The sequence below is a fragment of the Telmatherina bonti genome (genome assembly GCF_933228915.1).
Source record: "Telmatherina bonti genome assembly, chromosome: 8".
Classification (NCBI taxonomy): Eukaryota; Metazoa; Chordata; class Actinopteri; order Atheriniformes; family Telmatherinidae; genus Telmatherina; species Telmatherina bonti.
Window position 1 is genome coordinate 7,972,736 of NC_136626.1, and position 18,936 is coordinate 7,991,671.

Consider the following 18,936-nt stretch of genomic DNA (forward strand, 5'->3'; position numbering starts at 1 on the left):
TGTCAATACGTCACATGCACCCTCTGTCCAATCAGAACCTCTTCTAACCCGCCGATCTAAAGCGGAATGAAGTAAGAACGTGTTTCATGTAAACCTTCATTCAGAATTTTTATTTCATTTTAAAGTCGTAATAGAATACTATTAATTCATAATTATTTCACTCTAAATTATCAATTCCAAATAATAAAAAAAATTTGTAAGCGTACCCATTGTGCAGACTATTGGTTCCGTTGGATTTGAATCAGGTGTGTTGGAGCAGAGAAACATCTAAAACCTGCAGGACTTGAGTTGCCCATATGGCTTATAGAAGGTGCTTTTGACTTCTTTGTTTTGGAGATTAAAAACTACTGTTTAGCCAGCGGCATGTTACTTCAACACACTCCAAAAGTTGCAATTTTCAAAGATAATTATGTAGTTGTGATTTTTGGAAAATCCACCAAACACCTTTCAGCTACTTATTGATTTCTGCATGTCTTCAACGATCGGATAAATCGTCACTGGTTGCAGCTGCTAAGTGCTGCAGAAATGCTTCAGTGAACAGATTGTTCTCATATATTCACTGTGTCCAAATGTTAAACATGAAGAAACCAGATAAAACACCCAAAACCTCAAAGTAAACATTCTCAAGATAAATAGTCATGTAGAGCAGAATGACCAGGTGCATATGAACAGAGAGGTTGATTAGCAAATATCCAGGAGCGCATTATAAAATCTGGGGGTAAAGAGGCGAAAGCATCTGAATGCTGGAGGAGAGGAAGGAAGGGAGGGAGGTGGGAGGATGGGTATATTTCCAAAAGTTCAATAAGATATAAAAGGAGCAAGGCTGTTTTGGGCCTTGACTGTTGGTAACAGGATATTAGCAGCAACGCAGAAGAGTGAATTTGTTTAGGGAGGGGTGATTTGCTGCGTGGAGAAGATTCTGCAGATGATGCAGGCAGCAGATTTCTACACCAGTTTAAGGAAAAGCACTACAGTAATCAAGATGAGATGTGACTAAAGACAATGAAGTAGCATTATGTAACTTTTTTACCTTAAAAAACTTCTGGCTTGTTTTGAAAGCAATCAGACATTTATTATGTGCATTCTAATTGGAGCCTCTGTTGCCTAGCAGCATCTGGAGGTTGTGAAACCTCCCTTCGTAATATCAGCGTTCCACCCTGAAGCATCATTTTACAGCTGAGTTTGGCTTTATGCAGCGCACCACACACCAGCAACGAGATATAAACACACCGTTCTGTGGCAGATTCTTTAAAAATGCTCAACAAAACTTTGCCAGACTTTCAACAATGGCTTATGTAGGCATCCTTCTTGCATCCTGTCTCTTCTCTGAGCTCTCTCTGATGACTAAAAGTCAGTCTATGTTGTTTCTTGTCTCATCTCTTTCTTTCGCTCTGTTCAAAATGGCCAATGTGTTGATACCTGTTTGCTGGCATGCGATACGGTGCGTAAAGTTAAAATCAGCTGTAAAAGTAGTAAAATGAGGTTTCTCCGCCTCAGGATGCTGCCATGCAACAACTGCTGCAGGAATGTACATAATGAATGTCACTATGCTATCAGAACTAGTCAGAAACACTTATTTAAAGGTCAGAAAGTTACGTCATCCTACTTGAACCAGTGCTGTTGGGGGTGAATGATGACTGGCAGAGGTTGATGTGACTGAGGTGGCTCCAAAAAGACCAAGTGATGCTGGTAGTGTGTAGAGAAAGGGGAAGGCGCGAATGAGAGTGACACCTAGACGTTTGATCCGAGGGGAGAGATGGAAATACGCATTATCAGTAGGTAATGAAGAACTGATTTAGTACCAATGAGAGATCAGTGTTATGTCTATTCAACTTGAGAAAATGTGGGAAAACTAAGTTTGAATATTTTGCATGCAGTCAAAGCGGAAAGGAGGAGGGTTTGGAGGAGAGGTAGAGCTGGATATCATCACCGTAAGACTGGAAGCAGATGCCATAGTTTCTGAAAATATTACCCAGAAAGGGAGAAAGTGAAGGCAAGCATTGAGCTTCCAGCTCTGGTGGTGTGAGGAGGGCTATTCTCCTGCATCGTGACTGTCTCGCTGTGCTCTTTTTGGCATCAGGAACCTGATGTATGCAAAGCTGGGATCGCTACTCCTGCTCAACAGAAGAGCTGTGTTGTGTGGTTGTGCATTGGTTGGTTGCGTGGTGCAGGTCGTGCTGATGTGTGGGGGGGTCGGCGGGGAGGTTAGCGGGTTAGAGACGAGGCACAGAGGTGGCAAAGTTAAATATATATGTGATGAACGCTCCTGAGGCCACATCAAAGCAGGGATCTGGGGACTATCACGACTCTGCGCAGCAGATTTCTTTGTCTTTTTAGTCTGTCTTGTGTTGACGTGTGTGTTTGCAGAAGCTTCCTGGACACAAGCAGGAGGGAACCGCCATGCTATCTGGCAGGCCGCCACGGTGAGCGGGGTTGCGGTTGAGCGCGGGAACTGAGAGAATGAAGGATTGTCTCTTGACAGAACTGCTGTTGATATGCTACCGAGCACTTGACCCCCACAGCAATCAGCACTAACACACCTCTCCTCTCCTCTTCAGCGCCTCACTGGAATGAAATCAGGCCAGTTTCTCACACTCTGTTGTATTTTCTTCATTATGGGGAACCTGAATGTTAACTGTGTTGTATTTTTGCATCTATTCTAACAAAAAGCCATTTTGTTTGTCGTGAAAAAGGAATTGAACACTTAAAATGACATTTTTTAAACAAGACAAACTTTTTTAGTTGTTTGTGGGTTATATAGTTTCCTTGGTAGCTTCATCCTCCAAGAACTCTAAATGTGGGGTTTGTGGCTTCTACTACCTTCAATGTTTTTAGTAAAAAAAACAGTTTAAAGATGCCTGGTTTTATCTTAATAAACTTTTATTTACATAAACCAATCTCAAATATATTCACCCCTCTGTATTTGCAGTGCTAAAAGGGAGTAATTGTTGTCATTTTCTTTCATATATAGATATATATATATATATATAGTGATGTATATAGTGCCCACTAACTCCTGTAATGGAGCTTTGTCTGTTCTGATGCCCAGTGACACCTTGATGGTTTCTCAAATGCTCATCCAGTGAAATCGCTTTCAAGTGGGCTGGAGTTCTTGCATCAGAAACATTTCTCCTGCTCACTGCATGTGCCAACGCCCCATGGTAAATTTGATCATGGGCAGGACTTTATCATTAAGCCCTCGGTGTTTGAGTTTTGTCTACAGAAATAAATTTTAAAAAAAGTGGAGTCTGAGTCTAATAGAACTCTTTATTCTTCAGTCTTTTTTTTATCTTTCAGCCCCTTGAGGAAGCAGCTTCCTGTTTTACTGCCAAATGTTCACCAGTTAGTCGCTAACGGTTCCTGGTGCCGAGCTGGAAATGTTGTTATTTCTATTTCCTCTGGAAAAAAGCTGCATGCTGAGGCTGATGAGCATGTAATGTCAGACAGCAGGCTGAGCCAGAACAGTAAAGCTGTGGATCAAACAGCTAACCTTGCAAAAGACACTAAAAATTGGCGGAAGCTGCAGATATTTTTTTTAATCTGCTGGTGGAGGCAGCATCGCTCCATCCCTCTTTAACCTTCGCGTAGCTTAACTCCATCTGCAATAATGACTAATCGGAATTGTTCCGGCTATTCTCCAGCCTGACGTCAAACACCTGGATCTAAACATTCAAAGTGCAAGCACACACCTCTGCAGTTGTCATGACACCCCATTACCTGACATTGTCATGGCGCTGGATGTAGATCTTGTGAAAGATCCTCTCAGGCGGCTTTAGGAAGTCCTCCTTCATCTCCATGGCAACGTTTCTGGGGAGCAGGCTCATTAGTAGACGCTCCTGAGGGAGGAAAAGTCGAAACAAAAAAGGAGGCAGTGTCAGAACCTCAGACTTGGAGGGCGTAAATGCACACCTGTAAGGTGCATCAACCTTGAACATTGGTTGAAGCAGCGTGGAGATCCTGCTGCTTCTAGTTGGCTCTGTAGCTGCGAACTTAATGCAGGTGGACCGTCAGCTGGTAGGAAATGTGTACAAATACCAGATTTTTTGAGCTCTGGAACAGGATGGAATTCCAATATCTTTCAAGTGCTTTTTATTGACTGATGAAATAAAGGCTTTGTTTATGAAAGGATGATTTTTAAGTCATAACAGTACTACGTGTTTGGTTATAACCATTCATTCATTCATTCATAAAATTTATTTTTTTTAAAAACAACTAAAAATATGAAAGCTTTGTGAAGTTTCAGAGTAAAAATAAACAATAAGATTCAGTTGCTGTTTTTCTTATTTGTTTTCAGATTCCTACATGTTTGTTTTTTTTATCTTTTTTGCTTTCATGATCATTATTATCATTATTATGTTAATAATAATAATAATAATAATAATAATAATAATAATAAAAATAATAATAATTATTATTATTATTATTATTATTATTATTATTATTATTATGTTTATTATTAGTAGTAGTAGTAGTAGTAGTATTATTATTAGTTGTTATTGTTGTTGATTTACATTTGTTTGTTTGACCAGTTTAATATTCAGATAAAGATGATTTTTTATAGGATGAGGAAGGATCATCTTCTTTCCATCGTTTGATTAAACTTATTAAATCTCTCACCTGCAGCAACAGGTGAGAACTTTTTGAAAAAGGTACACTTAAGGCTGAAATGTGTGTTCTCAGAACAAACTGTGACCTATTCAATTCAATTCTACTTTATTTATATAGCGTCAAATCACGGCAATGCCATCTCAAGACGCTTTACAGACAAAGGGGAAAACATAATGAAGGCCAATTCATAACAGCCTATATAAGGAAACCAACAGATTGAGTTGAGTCCAACTCAATCTCCCATCCTGAGCAAGCACACTGGCAACAGTGGGAAGGAAAAAACTCCCTTTTAACAGGAAGGAAACCTCCGGCAGAACCCGGCTCAGGACAGGCAGCCATCTGCCTCTGCTGTGTGGGGGGAAGAGGACAGAAAGACAACAGACAACAGGAACTGCTACTCCCGGCCAGGGAGACCTGCTGAGACAGGAGACATACATGTTAATGATGCAACACTGTTATGGGGGGGGGGGGTAAAAGAAAGAGATAAAGAGAAAAAGAAAGAAGCTCAGTGTATCAGGAAATGTCCCTCAGCAGTCTAAGCCTATAGCAGCATAACTAAGGGATGCTAACCATCCCTAGCTATAGGACTTATCAAAAAGATAAGTCTTCAGCCTAGTCTTAAAGGTGGGGAGGGTGTCTGCTTCCCTAACACTAACTGGGAGCTTATTCCATAAGAGAGGGGCCTGATAACCAAAGGCTCTGCCTCCTGCTCGGCTCTTTGAGACTCTAGGAACCACAAGTAAGCCTGCAGTCTGCGAACGAAGTACTCTACTTGGTATATAAGGAACTATGAGGTCTTTGATATATAGTGGTGCCTGGTTGTGGAGGGCTTTATATGTAAGGAGAAGGATTTTAAATTCTATTCTAGATTCAACAGGCAGCCAATGAAGAGAGGCTAAAACTGGAGAAATATGATCTCTCATGCTGGTTCTGGTCAGGACTCTGGCTGCAGAATTCTGGATCAGCTGAAGGCTTTTCAGGGCATATTTAGGACAGCCCAGTAATAGAGAGTTACAGTAATCTAGTCTTGAAGTAACAAAAGCGTGAACCAGTTTTTCTGCATCACTCCGAGACAGAATGTCCCTAATTTTGGCTATATTACGTAAATGAAAGAAGGCTGTTTTAGTAACCTGCTTAATATGTGGACCAAAGGACAGGTCAGGGTAAAATATTACTCCAAGGTTTCTCACTGTAGCACTGGAAGCTAAAGTAATGCCATCCAGGTTCATTACAAAACCGGAAAATTTAGCTCTGAGTTTTTCAGATCCAACGAGAATTAAAACCACAAGCGGTGATATAGGCCCTCGCACCATGGCGCCACTCGGCATAATGCCACCGCCTCCCCTGGCAACATCCTTCCCATGCCTCTCTCAACCTAAAGTGCAGCCAGACTGCACTTCAGGCCATTTAGACCTTATGAACGGTCACTTCCTGTCACCAAGGGGCGGGGCTAATTTATAATCTAATTATTGACATACAGAAATGTGAAGGATATGACTGGCATCATCTGTAGCAAATTTGGTGCAGGTTGGTTGTTTTTTGTGGGAGTTATGTCAGTTTTCCTTTTCATTGCATCACATCTGCTTTGCTGCCCCGCCTCTCCTAAACGATATCCCCTATTAAAAGAAATAGCACAACTTTTAATCACACATGCCTCTTGAGCATCCTGACTCATTTGGGTTAAAGTTGGACAAAATTCTTAGGACAAGTTCCTCCAAATGCATGGCAAAGAAAATGACAGAAATGACCCCAAAAATGGCACCCTTTTCAAAATGGCCGACTTCCTGTTGGATTTAGCCCATATGTCCAAGAGACTTTTTTTAAGGTACTGGGAGGGTCTACAAGTTTCCCGAATCATATCCATGTCAGTCAATGTAGTGGGCGGGGCTGATTAATTAAAATATTGTAGGGGGCGCTATGGAGCCATTTACTATCTTCTCCACTATATTTTAATTTTACTCTATTAAGGGCATAACTTTCATGACTCATGGCAAGTATGGTGAAGATCAAAGGTTTCATGGCTTTGTTACAGGTACTTCCTGGTTCATGATATCAGACACTTGTTGTTGCCAAGGGGTGGGGCTAATTCATAGTCCCATTATTGCATTGCAGATTTTGTTCATCATGGGACTGGCATCAAATGTGTCGATTCCTGTGCTGATATGTTGTTTTATGTGGGAGTTTTAGCAATAAGTCATTGTTAATGAGACATAAAACTTTGAGGGCCCGCCCCTCCTAAACTAAATCTTCTATTAGAAGAAATAACACAACTTTAAATCACACATGCCTCCTGAGCATCCTGTGCAAGTTGGGTGTCAGTTGGACAATATCCCTAGGAGGAGTTGTTTAAAATGCATGGCAAAGAAATGACCCCAAAAATGGCACCTTTTTCGAAATGGCCGACTTCCTGTTGAATTTAGCCCATATGTCCAAGAGACTTTTTTGAAGGTACTGGCAGGTTCTCCAACTGTGCTGAATTTTATCCATGTCGATCAATGTAGTGGGCGGGGCTGATTGATTGAAATATTGTAGGGGGCGCTATGGAGACATGCTCCATTTATTCCATAATGTTTCAATGGGGCTTAGTTCAGGGCCTTACTGTCATCAGTCATGGCAAGTATGGTGGCGGTCCAAAGTTCCATGGCTTGGTCACAGGTACTTCCTGTTTCATGGCGTTGGACCGCCATTCGCCATGTCCCGTTTAGCGTAGCGACTTGAGGTTTTTATTGTGGCATCATGAATGGGTTTGACATGTTTTGGAGGAGGCTCAAGTGTTTTGGACCATTTGCTTAGAAGCATGACCCTCAAACGTGGAAAAAACCACTTCCTGTTATAGGTGGGCGGGGCTTAGGTCTACACCAGCAATGGTCACATTAATCTGTTCAGGACTGATCCCTTATTAATCCCTATAAGTTTTAGGGTGATCAGATCAAAATTGAGAATTTTATAGTGATTTATGATGTCACGCCGCCGCATGGAACTTCGCCATGGCGTCACGGGCACGCCGTGCAGCGTAGAGCAACGTCCTTTATCAGATCTCTTCACCAACATGTTTTGTGATGCCTGAGTGAATTTGGGCCATGTGGTGTCCACCAAGCCAGAGTTATGGGTGTGTGAGCAAAAAACAACACTTTTGACCTCCAGGGGGCGTGGCTATTTCATAATCAAAATATTGACATATAGAACTCTGTAGGAGGGGACTGCCACCATATCTAGCAAATTTGGTGCAGAAATGTTGCTTTATGTGGGAGTTATATCCGTTTAATTTTTCATGGCGAGACATCAAACTTTGAGGCCCCGCCCCTCGTAAACTAAGTCTCCTATTAGAAGAAATAACACAACATTTAATCACACATGCCTCCTGAACATCCTCAGCAATTTGTGGCTCAGTGGGATAAAAGCCCTAGGACGAGTTCGTTAAAATGCGAGGTGCTAAAACGCCAAAATATTGACTTTGACCTAAAATGGCCGCCTTCCTGTCGACATTTCACCATGACATTAAGAGGATTTTTTGTTCGTCCTGTCATGTAGATCATGTGTATGAATTTTCATAAAGATTAACGACATGCAGTGGCGGGGCACCTAAAATAGGTGGCGCTCTCGTTCAGTTTCGCCCAAACATTCTGGAGCACCTCAAAATATCAAATTTTTCGTATTCCCTTGGGGGGGGTACGCAAAATTTGGTGAGTTTTCGAGCACGTTCAGGCCTCCAAAAAAGCACGCGAAGTGTCCGAATAAAAATAATAAACACTGCAAATACAATAGGCCTTCGCACCGCCAAGGTGCTCGGGCCTAATTACTTCAGTCTTATCTGAGTTTAAGAGGAGAAAATTTCTAGACATCCAAGTCTTTATGTCTATGAGACAATTTTTTAGCCTATTGGGCTGATTTGTTTCATCTGGTTTAAAGGATAAGTATAGTTGAGTATCATCTGCATAACAATGAAAGTTTATTCCATGCTGTCTAATAATTTTGCCTAAAGGGAGCATATATAGCGTGAAGAGTATTGGTCCAAGTACAGAACCTTGAGGAACTCCATGACTTACTGTAGTTTGTGAGGAGGACTTGTCATTTACATGAACGACCTGAAGTCTATCAGATAAATATGATTTAAACCAGCTTAACGCTGTACCTGTAATTCCAATCACCTGTTCTAGTCTTTGTAACAGAATGTTATGATCGACTGTATCAAATGCAGCACTAAGATCAAGCAAGATAAGTACGGACACAAGTCCTTTGTCTGAGGCCATAAGAAGGTCATTAGTAACTTTCACCAATGCTGTCTCAGTGCTATGATGAGCTCTAAATCCTGACTGAAACTCCTCGCATAAATTATTTCTGCTCAGGTGGGCATGTAGCTGAGCTGAAACTATTTTCTCCAGAATTTTGGACATAAACGGGAGGTTAGATATAGGTCTATAATTTGCTATCACCTCTGGATCCAGAGATTGCTTTTTAAGTAAAGGCTTGATTACAGCAGTTTTAAATGATTGTGGTACATATCCTGTCACTAAAGACATATTGATAAGATTTAGTAGTGATGTATTAATTAAAGGAAAAATGTCCTTAAAGAGGCTCGTTGGGAGAGGGTCTAAGATACAGGTGGATGGTTTAGATGAAGCTATTATTTTAGTTAATTCAGAGGGTTGGACAGGACAGAAACTATTTAGACACAAGTCAGATCCTGGTTCTAAGGATGCTTCGGAGACCACAACAGGCTCAACATTATAGGTAGAAGGAAGAGTATTGTGAATTTGATCTCTAATAGTGTCAATTTTATTCCTGAAAAAATACATGAAATCATCACAGCTAAGTGAGAAAGGAATACATGGCTCCACAGCGCTCCGGCTCCTAGTAAGCCTAGCTACAGTGCTGAAAAGAAACCAAGGGTTGTTTTTGTTTTCCTCTATCAATGATGAATAATAAGCTGTTCTTGCCGTACGTAAGGCTTTTTTGTATACGATTAAACTTTCTTTCCAGGTTAAGCGAGACTCCTCTAGTCCTGATGAACGCCATCTGTTTTCCAAACGCCTTGATGCCTGTTTTAGAGCTCGAAGCTGGGAATTAAACCAGGGAGCCTTCATAATCTTACCTAATTTCTTCTTCTTTAGGGGAGCAACATTATCCAAGGTTGTACGCATTGAAGCTGTTATAGTATCAGCATGTTGATCAATCTGAGCAGGAGTAAGGCTTAAAGGGGGACTCTCAGTCATGCTAACACATGGTAGATGTGAAAAAATTGATTCAATTGATTGTTTAAATTTTGTAATATTATTGTCTGATAAACATCTACTATAGTAGAATTTATTTTTGGTCAGTGAGTAATCAAATAAAGTGAATTCAAAGGTTAACAAGAAGTGATCGGACAAGACAGGGTTTTGAGGAAATACTTTGAGCTTATCAGTCTCAATACCATATGTTAGAACAAGATCAAGAGTATGGCCATGAGAGTGAGTGGCACCATTGACATTTTGTGAAAACCCAATTGAGTTTAGAATAGAGCTAAAGGAAATGTTTAAACTATCATTTTCATCGTCAACATGAATATTAAAATCACCTAGTACAATGACCTTATCAGTAGTCAGCACTAACTCAGACAAGAGATCAGAGAATTCGGTCAGAAACTCGGAGTAAGGTCCAGGTGGGCGATACACTAATGCTAAAAGGAGCGGTTTCTCTGAATTCCATTTTGGATGAGATAAATTTAATGTCAGGAATTCAAAGGATTTATAGTTAGTTTTGTGCTTAGGATTAATTAAAAATTCTGACTTAAAAATAGCTGCAACACCTCCTCCTCCGCCTGTAGTTCTAGGAATGTGAAAGTTTAAATAGTTAGCTGGCGTAGCTTCATTAATACTAACATAATCCTCTTGCTGTAACCAGGTTTCCGTAAGACAGAATAAATCAATGTGGTGATCACCTATCAAGTCATTGACTAATAAAGACTTATTTGGGAGGGATCTAATATTCAGTAGGCCACACTTTATTGTCTTATTTTCAGATTTTATTAGATCCATTGTTTTTATTTTTATGAGGTTTTCACGATTAACCCCAGAAGTGTTTTTGTGTTGTTTAATTCTTACTGCTGGGAAGTTGTATAAGGTTGGAATGGGGTTTTGGGTGGGCGGCGGCAGGTGGGAAGCTGCAGAAAAGTGTGTAGGACTACAATTCTGCCTCCTGGTCCCCCAACCCTGAGTTGTCAATTTAGCTGACTAATAAAAGAGTCCATATTGCTAGATAAGAGAGCGGCTCCATCCAACGTGGGATGGATGCCATCTCTCCTAATAAGACCAGGCTTTCCCCAAAAAGCGCTCCAATTATCTATAAAACCCACGTTGTTATCGGGACACCACCTAGACAACCAGCGGTTGAAGGATGACATGCGGCTAAACATGTCATCGCTGATTAAATTTGGCAAGGGACCAGAGAAAACTACGGAGTCCGACATGCTCTTGGCATGACCTACCAGGTGATTCTTGTTCAGGTTCTCTAACTGGACGCAGCGCAGATGAAGGAGTCCAACGTCTGTCTCCCATAGTCAATCTAAAAGTAACTTCTTATTTAAATTCTTATGTTTCCGGAAAATTTGCATATTTTAGCCTCAGTTTTGGTTTTTTGTTAACTCTGCCTTCATTTAACTCTTTTGCCGTATCACAACAACACTGACTCTGCAAAACCCTGTCAGTCCTCGCAGATCTGTCTACTTCTACGTCTTGTTTTTGCATCTGTGAAAAGACTGACTTGCAGCAGCGTGAAGCGTGCTTGCAATTCTCGCAGGATGTCAGACGGTTGTGAATGCACAATGAATCATCCGGCTGCTCTGCTCAACAGTTGTTGGGAAGCAGGGTTAGCCGGGTTCTCGCTCCATCACATTATACCTCCATTAAACTGATTCTGACCTCCTCAGCAATAAGAAGCAACACTAAAGGAAACAGCTGTCATGCTGACAGAGACACTGTGTGAAAGTCTGTGTGTGTGTGTGTGCATGTGTGTGTGTGTGCATGTGTGTGTGTGTGCATGTGTGTGTGTGTGTGTGTGTTTGTGTGTGCAGCTTTTGCACTTTTAGAAATGTGCATCAGGTGTGCAAATCATGATAGCCAAAGGGTGAAAGTGTGCTTGTTTGAATGAAATATTGAATTCACCTGCTCTATTAAACTCTTCCGCTCCTGAGTGTGTTACAATAATCACACATTAATGATTCCCATTCCTCTGATCCGTCTCGCCTTTAATTCTCTCTGGGATTTGTGCAACTATGAGAGTTTATTAATGAACCATTCTTTCACACGAGAGACATTCTTCTGGTTTTACACACGTGAACATCAATGATTTCACAGACTAGAGGGATCTATGTGCTCTTATTGATCTGATTATACAGTAGCAGTCTGCAGAAAACATGTATTCATTACAATGGAACCTGTTTGCATGAGAAGGCTTGATAGATATTATGTTAAGATGTGAAAATTAAATGTTGCCTATTTAAACATTTGCTGATTAGTACATTAAATAGCTGTATATGAATGCTGGAAGGCTAAAAGTTAAGTGGAAAAAGGACGTATGTTGTCTTATAGTGCTAAGTGTCCAACTCAGGAAAAATGGACTCATTATTTTGCATTTGGTGCCCAGATCAATAAAATTCTTTTAATCTTATAAAAAAGAAACTTTCAGCCTTTCAAACATTCAAGTGACCAAAGCTTCTGTTGATCTGGGCCTCTTTAACGTGTCTCACATTTTCCTGCAGCTTTCGGAGCCGGATCAGTTGCCACGGAAGCGTTGCCGTGTGACAACAGAAGGTCAAAGCCCGTATGAACATAAAACCTGAGGGGACGAGGCCTGATCAGCTGAGTCACAAACTGGGTCACCTGATTGCAACGGAGCAAAAAAAGCTGCAAGCTCCAGAAATATCTTAAACTCTTTCGGTCTACAAACTTTATTTGTAGAGCACTTTCACATACCTCAAAATAACCAAAGTGCTGTACAGGTAAAATAAAATAAATCAACATTAAAAGCACTAAAATAAAGACAACAAAATAGTTAAGAAGGAGTTAAGAGCCAACATAAAAAGATGAGTTTTCAAAAGAGATTTAAAACCACTTAAAGTCCCAGCAGACCTCACCGAAAGAGGGAGACTGTTCCAGAGTTTGGGGGCTACTGCAGAAAAGGCTCTGTCTCCACAAGTCACAAGTCGAGTCCTCGGGACTACTAGAAGCATCTGGTCTTCTGATCTAAGAGCTCTGACGGGACAATGATGCTGCAGAAGCTCAGAAAGGTATAGAGGTGCCAGACCATTTAAAGATTTAAAAGCCAAAAGTAAAACCTTACAAACTATTCTAAATGAGACGGGCAGCCAGTGAAGAGATCTCAGCACGGGGGTAATGTGCTCCCACCGTCTTTTCCCCGCTAATAGGCGGGCAGCTGAGTTCTGGACCAGCTGTAGGCGGTGGAGGAGAGACTGGTTAATCCCAGTATAAAGTCAGTTGCAGTAGTCCAGTCTGGAGAAGATAAAAGCATGAATGACCCTTTCCAGGACATCATGAGGAATATAAGGTTTCACTCTACTAATAAGCCTTAAGTGATAAAAACTAGACTGGACTACTGCACTGACCTGCTTCTAAAATATAAAATTAAAATCAAAGAAAACCCCAAGATTTTAAATAAAAGGGCTAAAAGAGTCCAAAGAGCCTCCAGCACTGCTGCATCCAGCCAGCAGGTCAGTTTTCCCAAAAGTTAAAACTTCAGTTTTAGCCTTATTTATGCAGAGGAAGTTTAGTTCCATCCATGTTTCGATGACCCTCAAACAGTTCTGCGGACTTTCAACACATCGGGATCCAACAGACGTTAATGGGAAATAAATCTGAACGTCATGAGTGTAACAGCGAAATGACACGTCATATTCTTTAAAAATAGTCCCCAGAGGAAGTAAATACAGGGAAAAGAGGAGGGGACCTAAGATGGAGCCGTGAGGTACCCCATGTTAACAACATAGCAGCGCAATGAACTGCTGTGTGTGATCTTTCCACAGGTAGCTCAAAAAACTGTTGAGAAGCTGGTTAGCAGATCTGATTTGGGATTATTTTGTCTAAATAGGTAAAAAACATTTGATTTGTTGCTTGTGAACTCCTAGTCAGACAGAAAATTTGATGCTCAACTCGTCAGTATTCGTCATCTGATTGTTGGGACATAAATAAATCTGTCTAACTCAGGCTCCCTTCCAAGGACCTGCTCATGATATACTGCTTTAAGTTAAGATTATTCAGATGTGAAGGAAGTGTACAATTCCAAACAGCAATTATTAATGTAAATCCAGAAAAAACAGATTTTTTGACCAGTCAGCAATGCATTTCATCAGCCATACAGTACAACAGCAGCAGATGATACTGCACCAAAAACACTCCTCACATCCAGTAAAAGTTGTCCAGTAATGCAGTTGGTACAATGCATATCTTTTATAATAATAAAAAAACCTTTTCAGCTAAGCTATGAGGTTAAGCAAACAAAGAAGCCATGACAGATAAGTTCCTGCTTGAGAATGACTTCCTTAGATAACAATGAAAGTGTTGAGATGAGCCTGGATGTGTTGGAGGGTCCTAACAAGGGATCTGTCCTCCCTCCCTGGGCTGATGTAAATGAAGAGGAAGCTTCTCGGCTTTGAGATTTGCGACTGAGCTGAGGAGCCAGTTTACCACGCAGGCATACAGAATACAGCCTACACATTTTCAGGAATCCATCCAACCTGTGGATTCGCTTAAAGCCAAGAGAAAAATCCCAAGCAAACAACCAAGTGATGGCCAGAGGCACGTTTCAGCCGTTTGATGGGTGATTATCAAACCCGAGACGTGTGTTCATGGGCACATCAGCAGAAGATTGGGAGGTGGATGTTGATAGATCACAGTCAGGGGTCTGTGTGTGTTTCTTCCACCCAGATAAACTGTGACCTTTAGTGGAGTAGGGAGGCCATGAAAGCAATCTGCTTGTATAATTACCTGTCAGAAGGGAGCCTGTTACTGCTGAGGAAAACACAGCATATCATCACCTAATCTACAAAGCGCAGGTAGTAAGTGCGCATGCATGCTTGCCGGCATTGTGTAGAGTGAAAGTAAGACATATTGAGGCATTTTAAAGACATTGGATAATTAATTTCTCATTTAACAAGTGGTGGTGATGGAGGGGTGCAGCACATTACAGTGGGTTAAAGTTGCCTGACTGTTCCTTAGTTAAATCGCACCATGTAGGTGTGCACGGAGGGGGTGGAACGTGCGGCGCTGGTGCATGTGCCACAGTAATTGTTCTTTCCTTAAATAGCTTGCTGTCATAGTTACTGCATGCCTGTGGGCAGGTTGTTGGAATACATTGGCACCTGAAACCTTTAAAAGAAAACTTCTAAAGCAACTGTGAAGTTTTCTCATGGAGCGTGCACGCTCAGAACGAGGTGAAAGTGCACAGATGCCTGCAGTCTGCTGTGCTTCAGTCATTAGAGCGTGTTGGTGCGTTCACGCCTCACCTGTTTCTCATTTTCATCCTCCAGTCTCAGCCGCTCCTCGATGCAGTTGCGGGCTTGCAGGAAGACTTTCCTCTGGGTGCGTTCCGTGAGAATTCGCACAAACACCCCTGACAAGTTGACGCTGGTGAACAGGACAGCGTTGGCCACCAGCTGCACACAAACAAGAACAGACATGCCTAACAAAGCTGGCGGACTGCACATGCGTGTGGCCGTGAGTGTGTTTCTGCATGCAGGCATAACTACTGGCTATATATGTGATAACAAGCAGGAAAAGTGCATCATTGATCAGACTCTTGATTCTGTCAGACACTTAATTTTCTACTATATGTCTGAGATTCTGATCAAATCTGACTTGAGAAGTCAGAGATACACAGTAATCTGGCATCCAGATGGCTCAACAAAGTACTACCCTAGAATAAAATACACGTTGCTGCTGTCTGTTTCATGTGGGGTGGAGGGGTCATGAGGAAGGGAGCAGATCTTCACTATTTTGACCTTTAAAACAAAAAATGTTTTTAATTAGTTCATAAAAATCTGCAATTAAGTTGTGTTTAATTTTGAGACCTCACAAGGCAAAAGGGTTCAGATAAACACCAAAAACCTGTCAAATTAGCAATAAGGTGCTTGTTGTGGTAAAGAATTCAGTCAGGGCTGCTTGATTAAACCTTGCTTTTCTGTTGGATGATTATTGATCCACAGAGATTTTCCAATAATACAGGACATTTTTTTATGTTGAACATTTTTTCAGAACTATAATCAAATTTCCAGCAGCTCTGCATGTCAAAGACCATGTTCAGCCGCTGGAACAGCAGCTCGTGTCTGTGGATGGTTGCGTTTCAGCACCGGCGGCTGGACAGCTCCTCATCCGCACCGCCGCGCGCAACTGAGACTGTCGGCTCGTTCCCGCTTCTCCAACTCCACCATCCTGGAGCTAAAATCAATGCAGAGTATGTTAACCTTTTCTTCAGCAGGGAGAGTCGGATGAGTAAGCCTCGTGGCTGTCTGCACCGCTGTAGATTCTCACAGAGTGCAGCAAAACCACGAATACTTAGCGACTCAAGTTGTTGAGTGAAACTTGGATTGAACCCACTTCACGTGCACCAGGGTGAACTGGGTGATGGGCTTGTTGTGTTAATCAAGCATTGGACATGGATGAGTGCTCGAGTGGCTGACTGGGATGCAGGTGCAGCACTTACTGGTCTCCACAGCTTCTGTTTTCTCCCCGTCACCGATGTCGCAATGACAATGAAGTGGGATGCAGCCAGCATCACCCCGAACAGCACCGCCAGCAGGGTCCGCACCGGCAGCAGCACGTAAGCCACGAGGGTGACCAGCATGAGCTGCCACACACCTTGCTGGGGGACCGCAGCGTTCTGCAGCTCCGACGTCCCCAGAGCCAGCGGGAACGGACAGCAGAGCAGCGCAAAGGTGAAGCTGAACAGCAAGGCCAGCTTGGCGATTTGCTGCAGCTGCGTCACCTGCAGGTATTTGACGTTGGTGACGATGAACAGCGACAGGAAGACCACGCAGTGCACCGGGTAGGAGCCCTTGCACAAGGTGAGACGCGGGCTGGACAGCAGCTCCATCAAAGACAGCGACGACGCAGCCACGATGAGCACCGCCAGCGCCTTGAGGGTGGCGGTCTGCTCCAGCTTCAGGTTGTAGTTCTGAAACAGAGCCTCCAGCTCGTGGCTGTTGAACTCGTCCTCGCAGGCGATGGCGCCCAGGGGCGCCCCGGCCGGGCAGTGACCCTTCCTCCGCCGCGTCTTGACTCTTTGGAATGGCATCTCCTCCATGTTCCGGCCATTCATGAAGCGTGGATGGCGCGCAACCCCTCAACTTTTCGGTTGCTCCCCCCCTCTCGGTGATGGAACTGGCACCCTCTCCCAGTTCATGCGTCCTGGGAGTCCTGCTGGGTGTCAGAGGGGAAAGGGTGGCAGCGGAGCACACAGCAGAGCACCGCGCGCGCCCTCATCCACAGGTTGACGATTATTGGTGTGCAGTCAGGAAAGTAGCCCGACCACTGTTCCGCGCGCGCCTCCTCTATCTCTCTCTCTCTTTCTCTCTTACTCACTCTCTCTGTCTGTCTCGTTCTTTCTCTCTCTCTCTCTCTCTCTCTCTCTCTCTCTCTGTTGCGCGCGGACCACCTGCTTTACTTCAGACTGGTTCACCTGTGAGCCCGCGCTCCAACTGGGCTCATAGGAAGGGTCACACTTGGCGATCCAAACGTCTCTCCACGAGGCTCAGCACACACACACTCACACACACTCACACACACACACACACACACACATACACGCGCGTCTCATCACAGAAAAAAAGCAGAAGAATCCCAGTTTGTACTTTCTTTCCTCCTCTCTCCTCTGAGACGTGCAGATGAGATTTATTCCATCGTCTTGTCTGTGGTTTCATCTCAAGATGGATCAGTGTTTGGGTAAAAAAAACCGCAGGAAAACAGCGTTGGAGATTTCCCCTCACAGTGTCTGCAGTCAGAACTGGTGTTCCCGGCTAAAAATAGAGCGGCTGCACCGGTGGATGCTCCAGTGTAGCAACAATCTGGTCTTTCCCGCATCCCTTCTCCTCATTTCTTTTAAGTACTAAATGTTCACTGCATGCACAGAATGAAGCAGAATGTTAGGAGGAAGAGTTGTGTTGACGTGGGGGTGGGGGGGGGGATAAAAATAGCGCTCTCCTCCCGAATTTACACAGGAAATGTAAGAATGATGACGTGCATCTTAAAATGCGGTGCACCGCTTCAATGGTAGAGGGTTTAGCACATTTCAATGCACAGTTTACACGTATAGTCCTGTTCTTTGCATCAGAGTGTGCTGTTGGTTGTTTAATTCAAGCTCAATTAAGAGTTTTGGATGCAAAGTAAGAAAAATAAAGCCGAAAGTTTAAGAACAGAAGTCTGATGCGACAAAAAACAGTTTGTTTTATTATGATTAAAGGCTTTGCAAAGAACCTGCAGAAAAGACTGCAGTATAACGGCCAGCAAAGGGAAATCAATAAATCATCATCAATAAATATGCTGTCAGGATGCAGTAAACACAGATATTTAGTTGCTATGTGTTTACTTTTAAACAGTAACATGAACAGTTTTTCTTCCTTTTTCCTTTATTATTTAAAAGCTTTTTTAAGCATATTATTGCACATTAGCTTTAAAACTTAAATTCAACTTTATAAATATTTTTATGAATAAAAACCATTCAAAATAAAGACATGTCAATATTAATAACAGACACCAGGAAATTAAATTAGCTGGGGATTTGCTTTACATTTAAAAGAGGACTCATGTCTAATATTATATAAAATATGTAAACACAGGTCTGCAGCTGAATGTTAAATTGGTCAAATATGTTTTCCTGCATGGTGGTGAGAAGTGTGCACTGATGTTGCAGCCCAGTGTCATGCAGCCTAAGCAGCTTTAACAGCAGAGGTTCATTAAACATGATGCAGCTGCGTGTTTCCACGTGTGGATTTATGGCTGTAAAACAAGTGAAATTCTGTATTTTAGATAGACGTGTCCAGAATTTTGCTTATATGCCAGGAAATGTATGAATGCAAGCATTAACTTTACCTGGTCTTCTTCCCCTTCCACGTTTTCAGTTTCACCTTCCACTAATTAATGTGCACCTGTTTCAGCTGCTCATTAACGCAAACCTCTAATCAGCCAATCACATGACAGAAACTAACTACATGTAGTCACACAGAGGTGAGGAAGAGGACTGGGTGAAGTTTAAACTGAGCATCAGAATGAGGAAGAAAGGAGATTTCAGTGACTTTGAGTCATGTTGTTGGTTTGAGGATTTTAGAAACTGATGTTTCAA

General features: G+C 42.4%; 1 protein-coding gene across 2 annotated transcripts in view; it reads right to left on the reverse strand.

Annotated features, from left to right (window-relative positions):
- The window catches only part of adcy1a (adenylate cyclase 1a), a gene marked incomplete at both ends in the record, with an annotated part of 59,132 nt that extends 42,215 nt beyond the window's left edge, over positions 1-16,917 (reverse strand). For both annotated transcript variants that reach the window (XM_079244893.1, XM_079244892.1), the window contains 3 exons: positions 3,718-3,836; positions 15,107-15,256; positions 16,303-16,917. In XM_079244893.1, the coding sequence (XP_079101019.1) occupies positions 3,718-3,836; positions 15,107-15,256; positions 16,303-16,917 (884 nt within the window). The remainder of the gene's footprint in view (positions 1-3,717; positions 3,837-15,106; positions 15,257-16,302) is intronic.
- Positions 16,918-18,936: the final 2,019 nt, after the last annotated feature.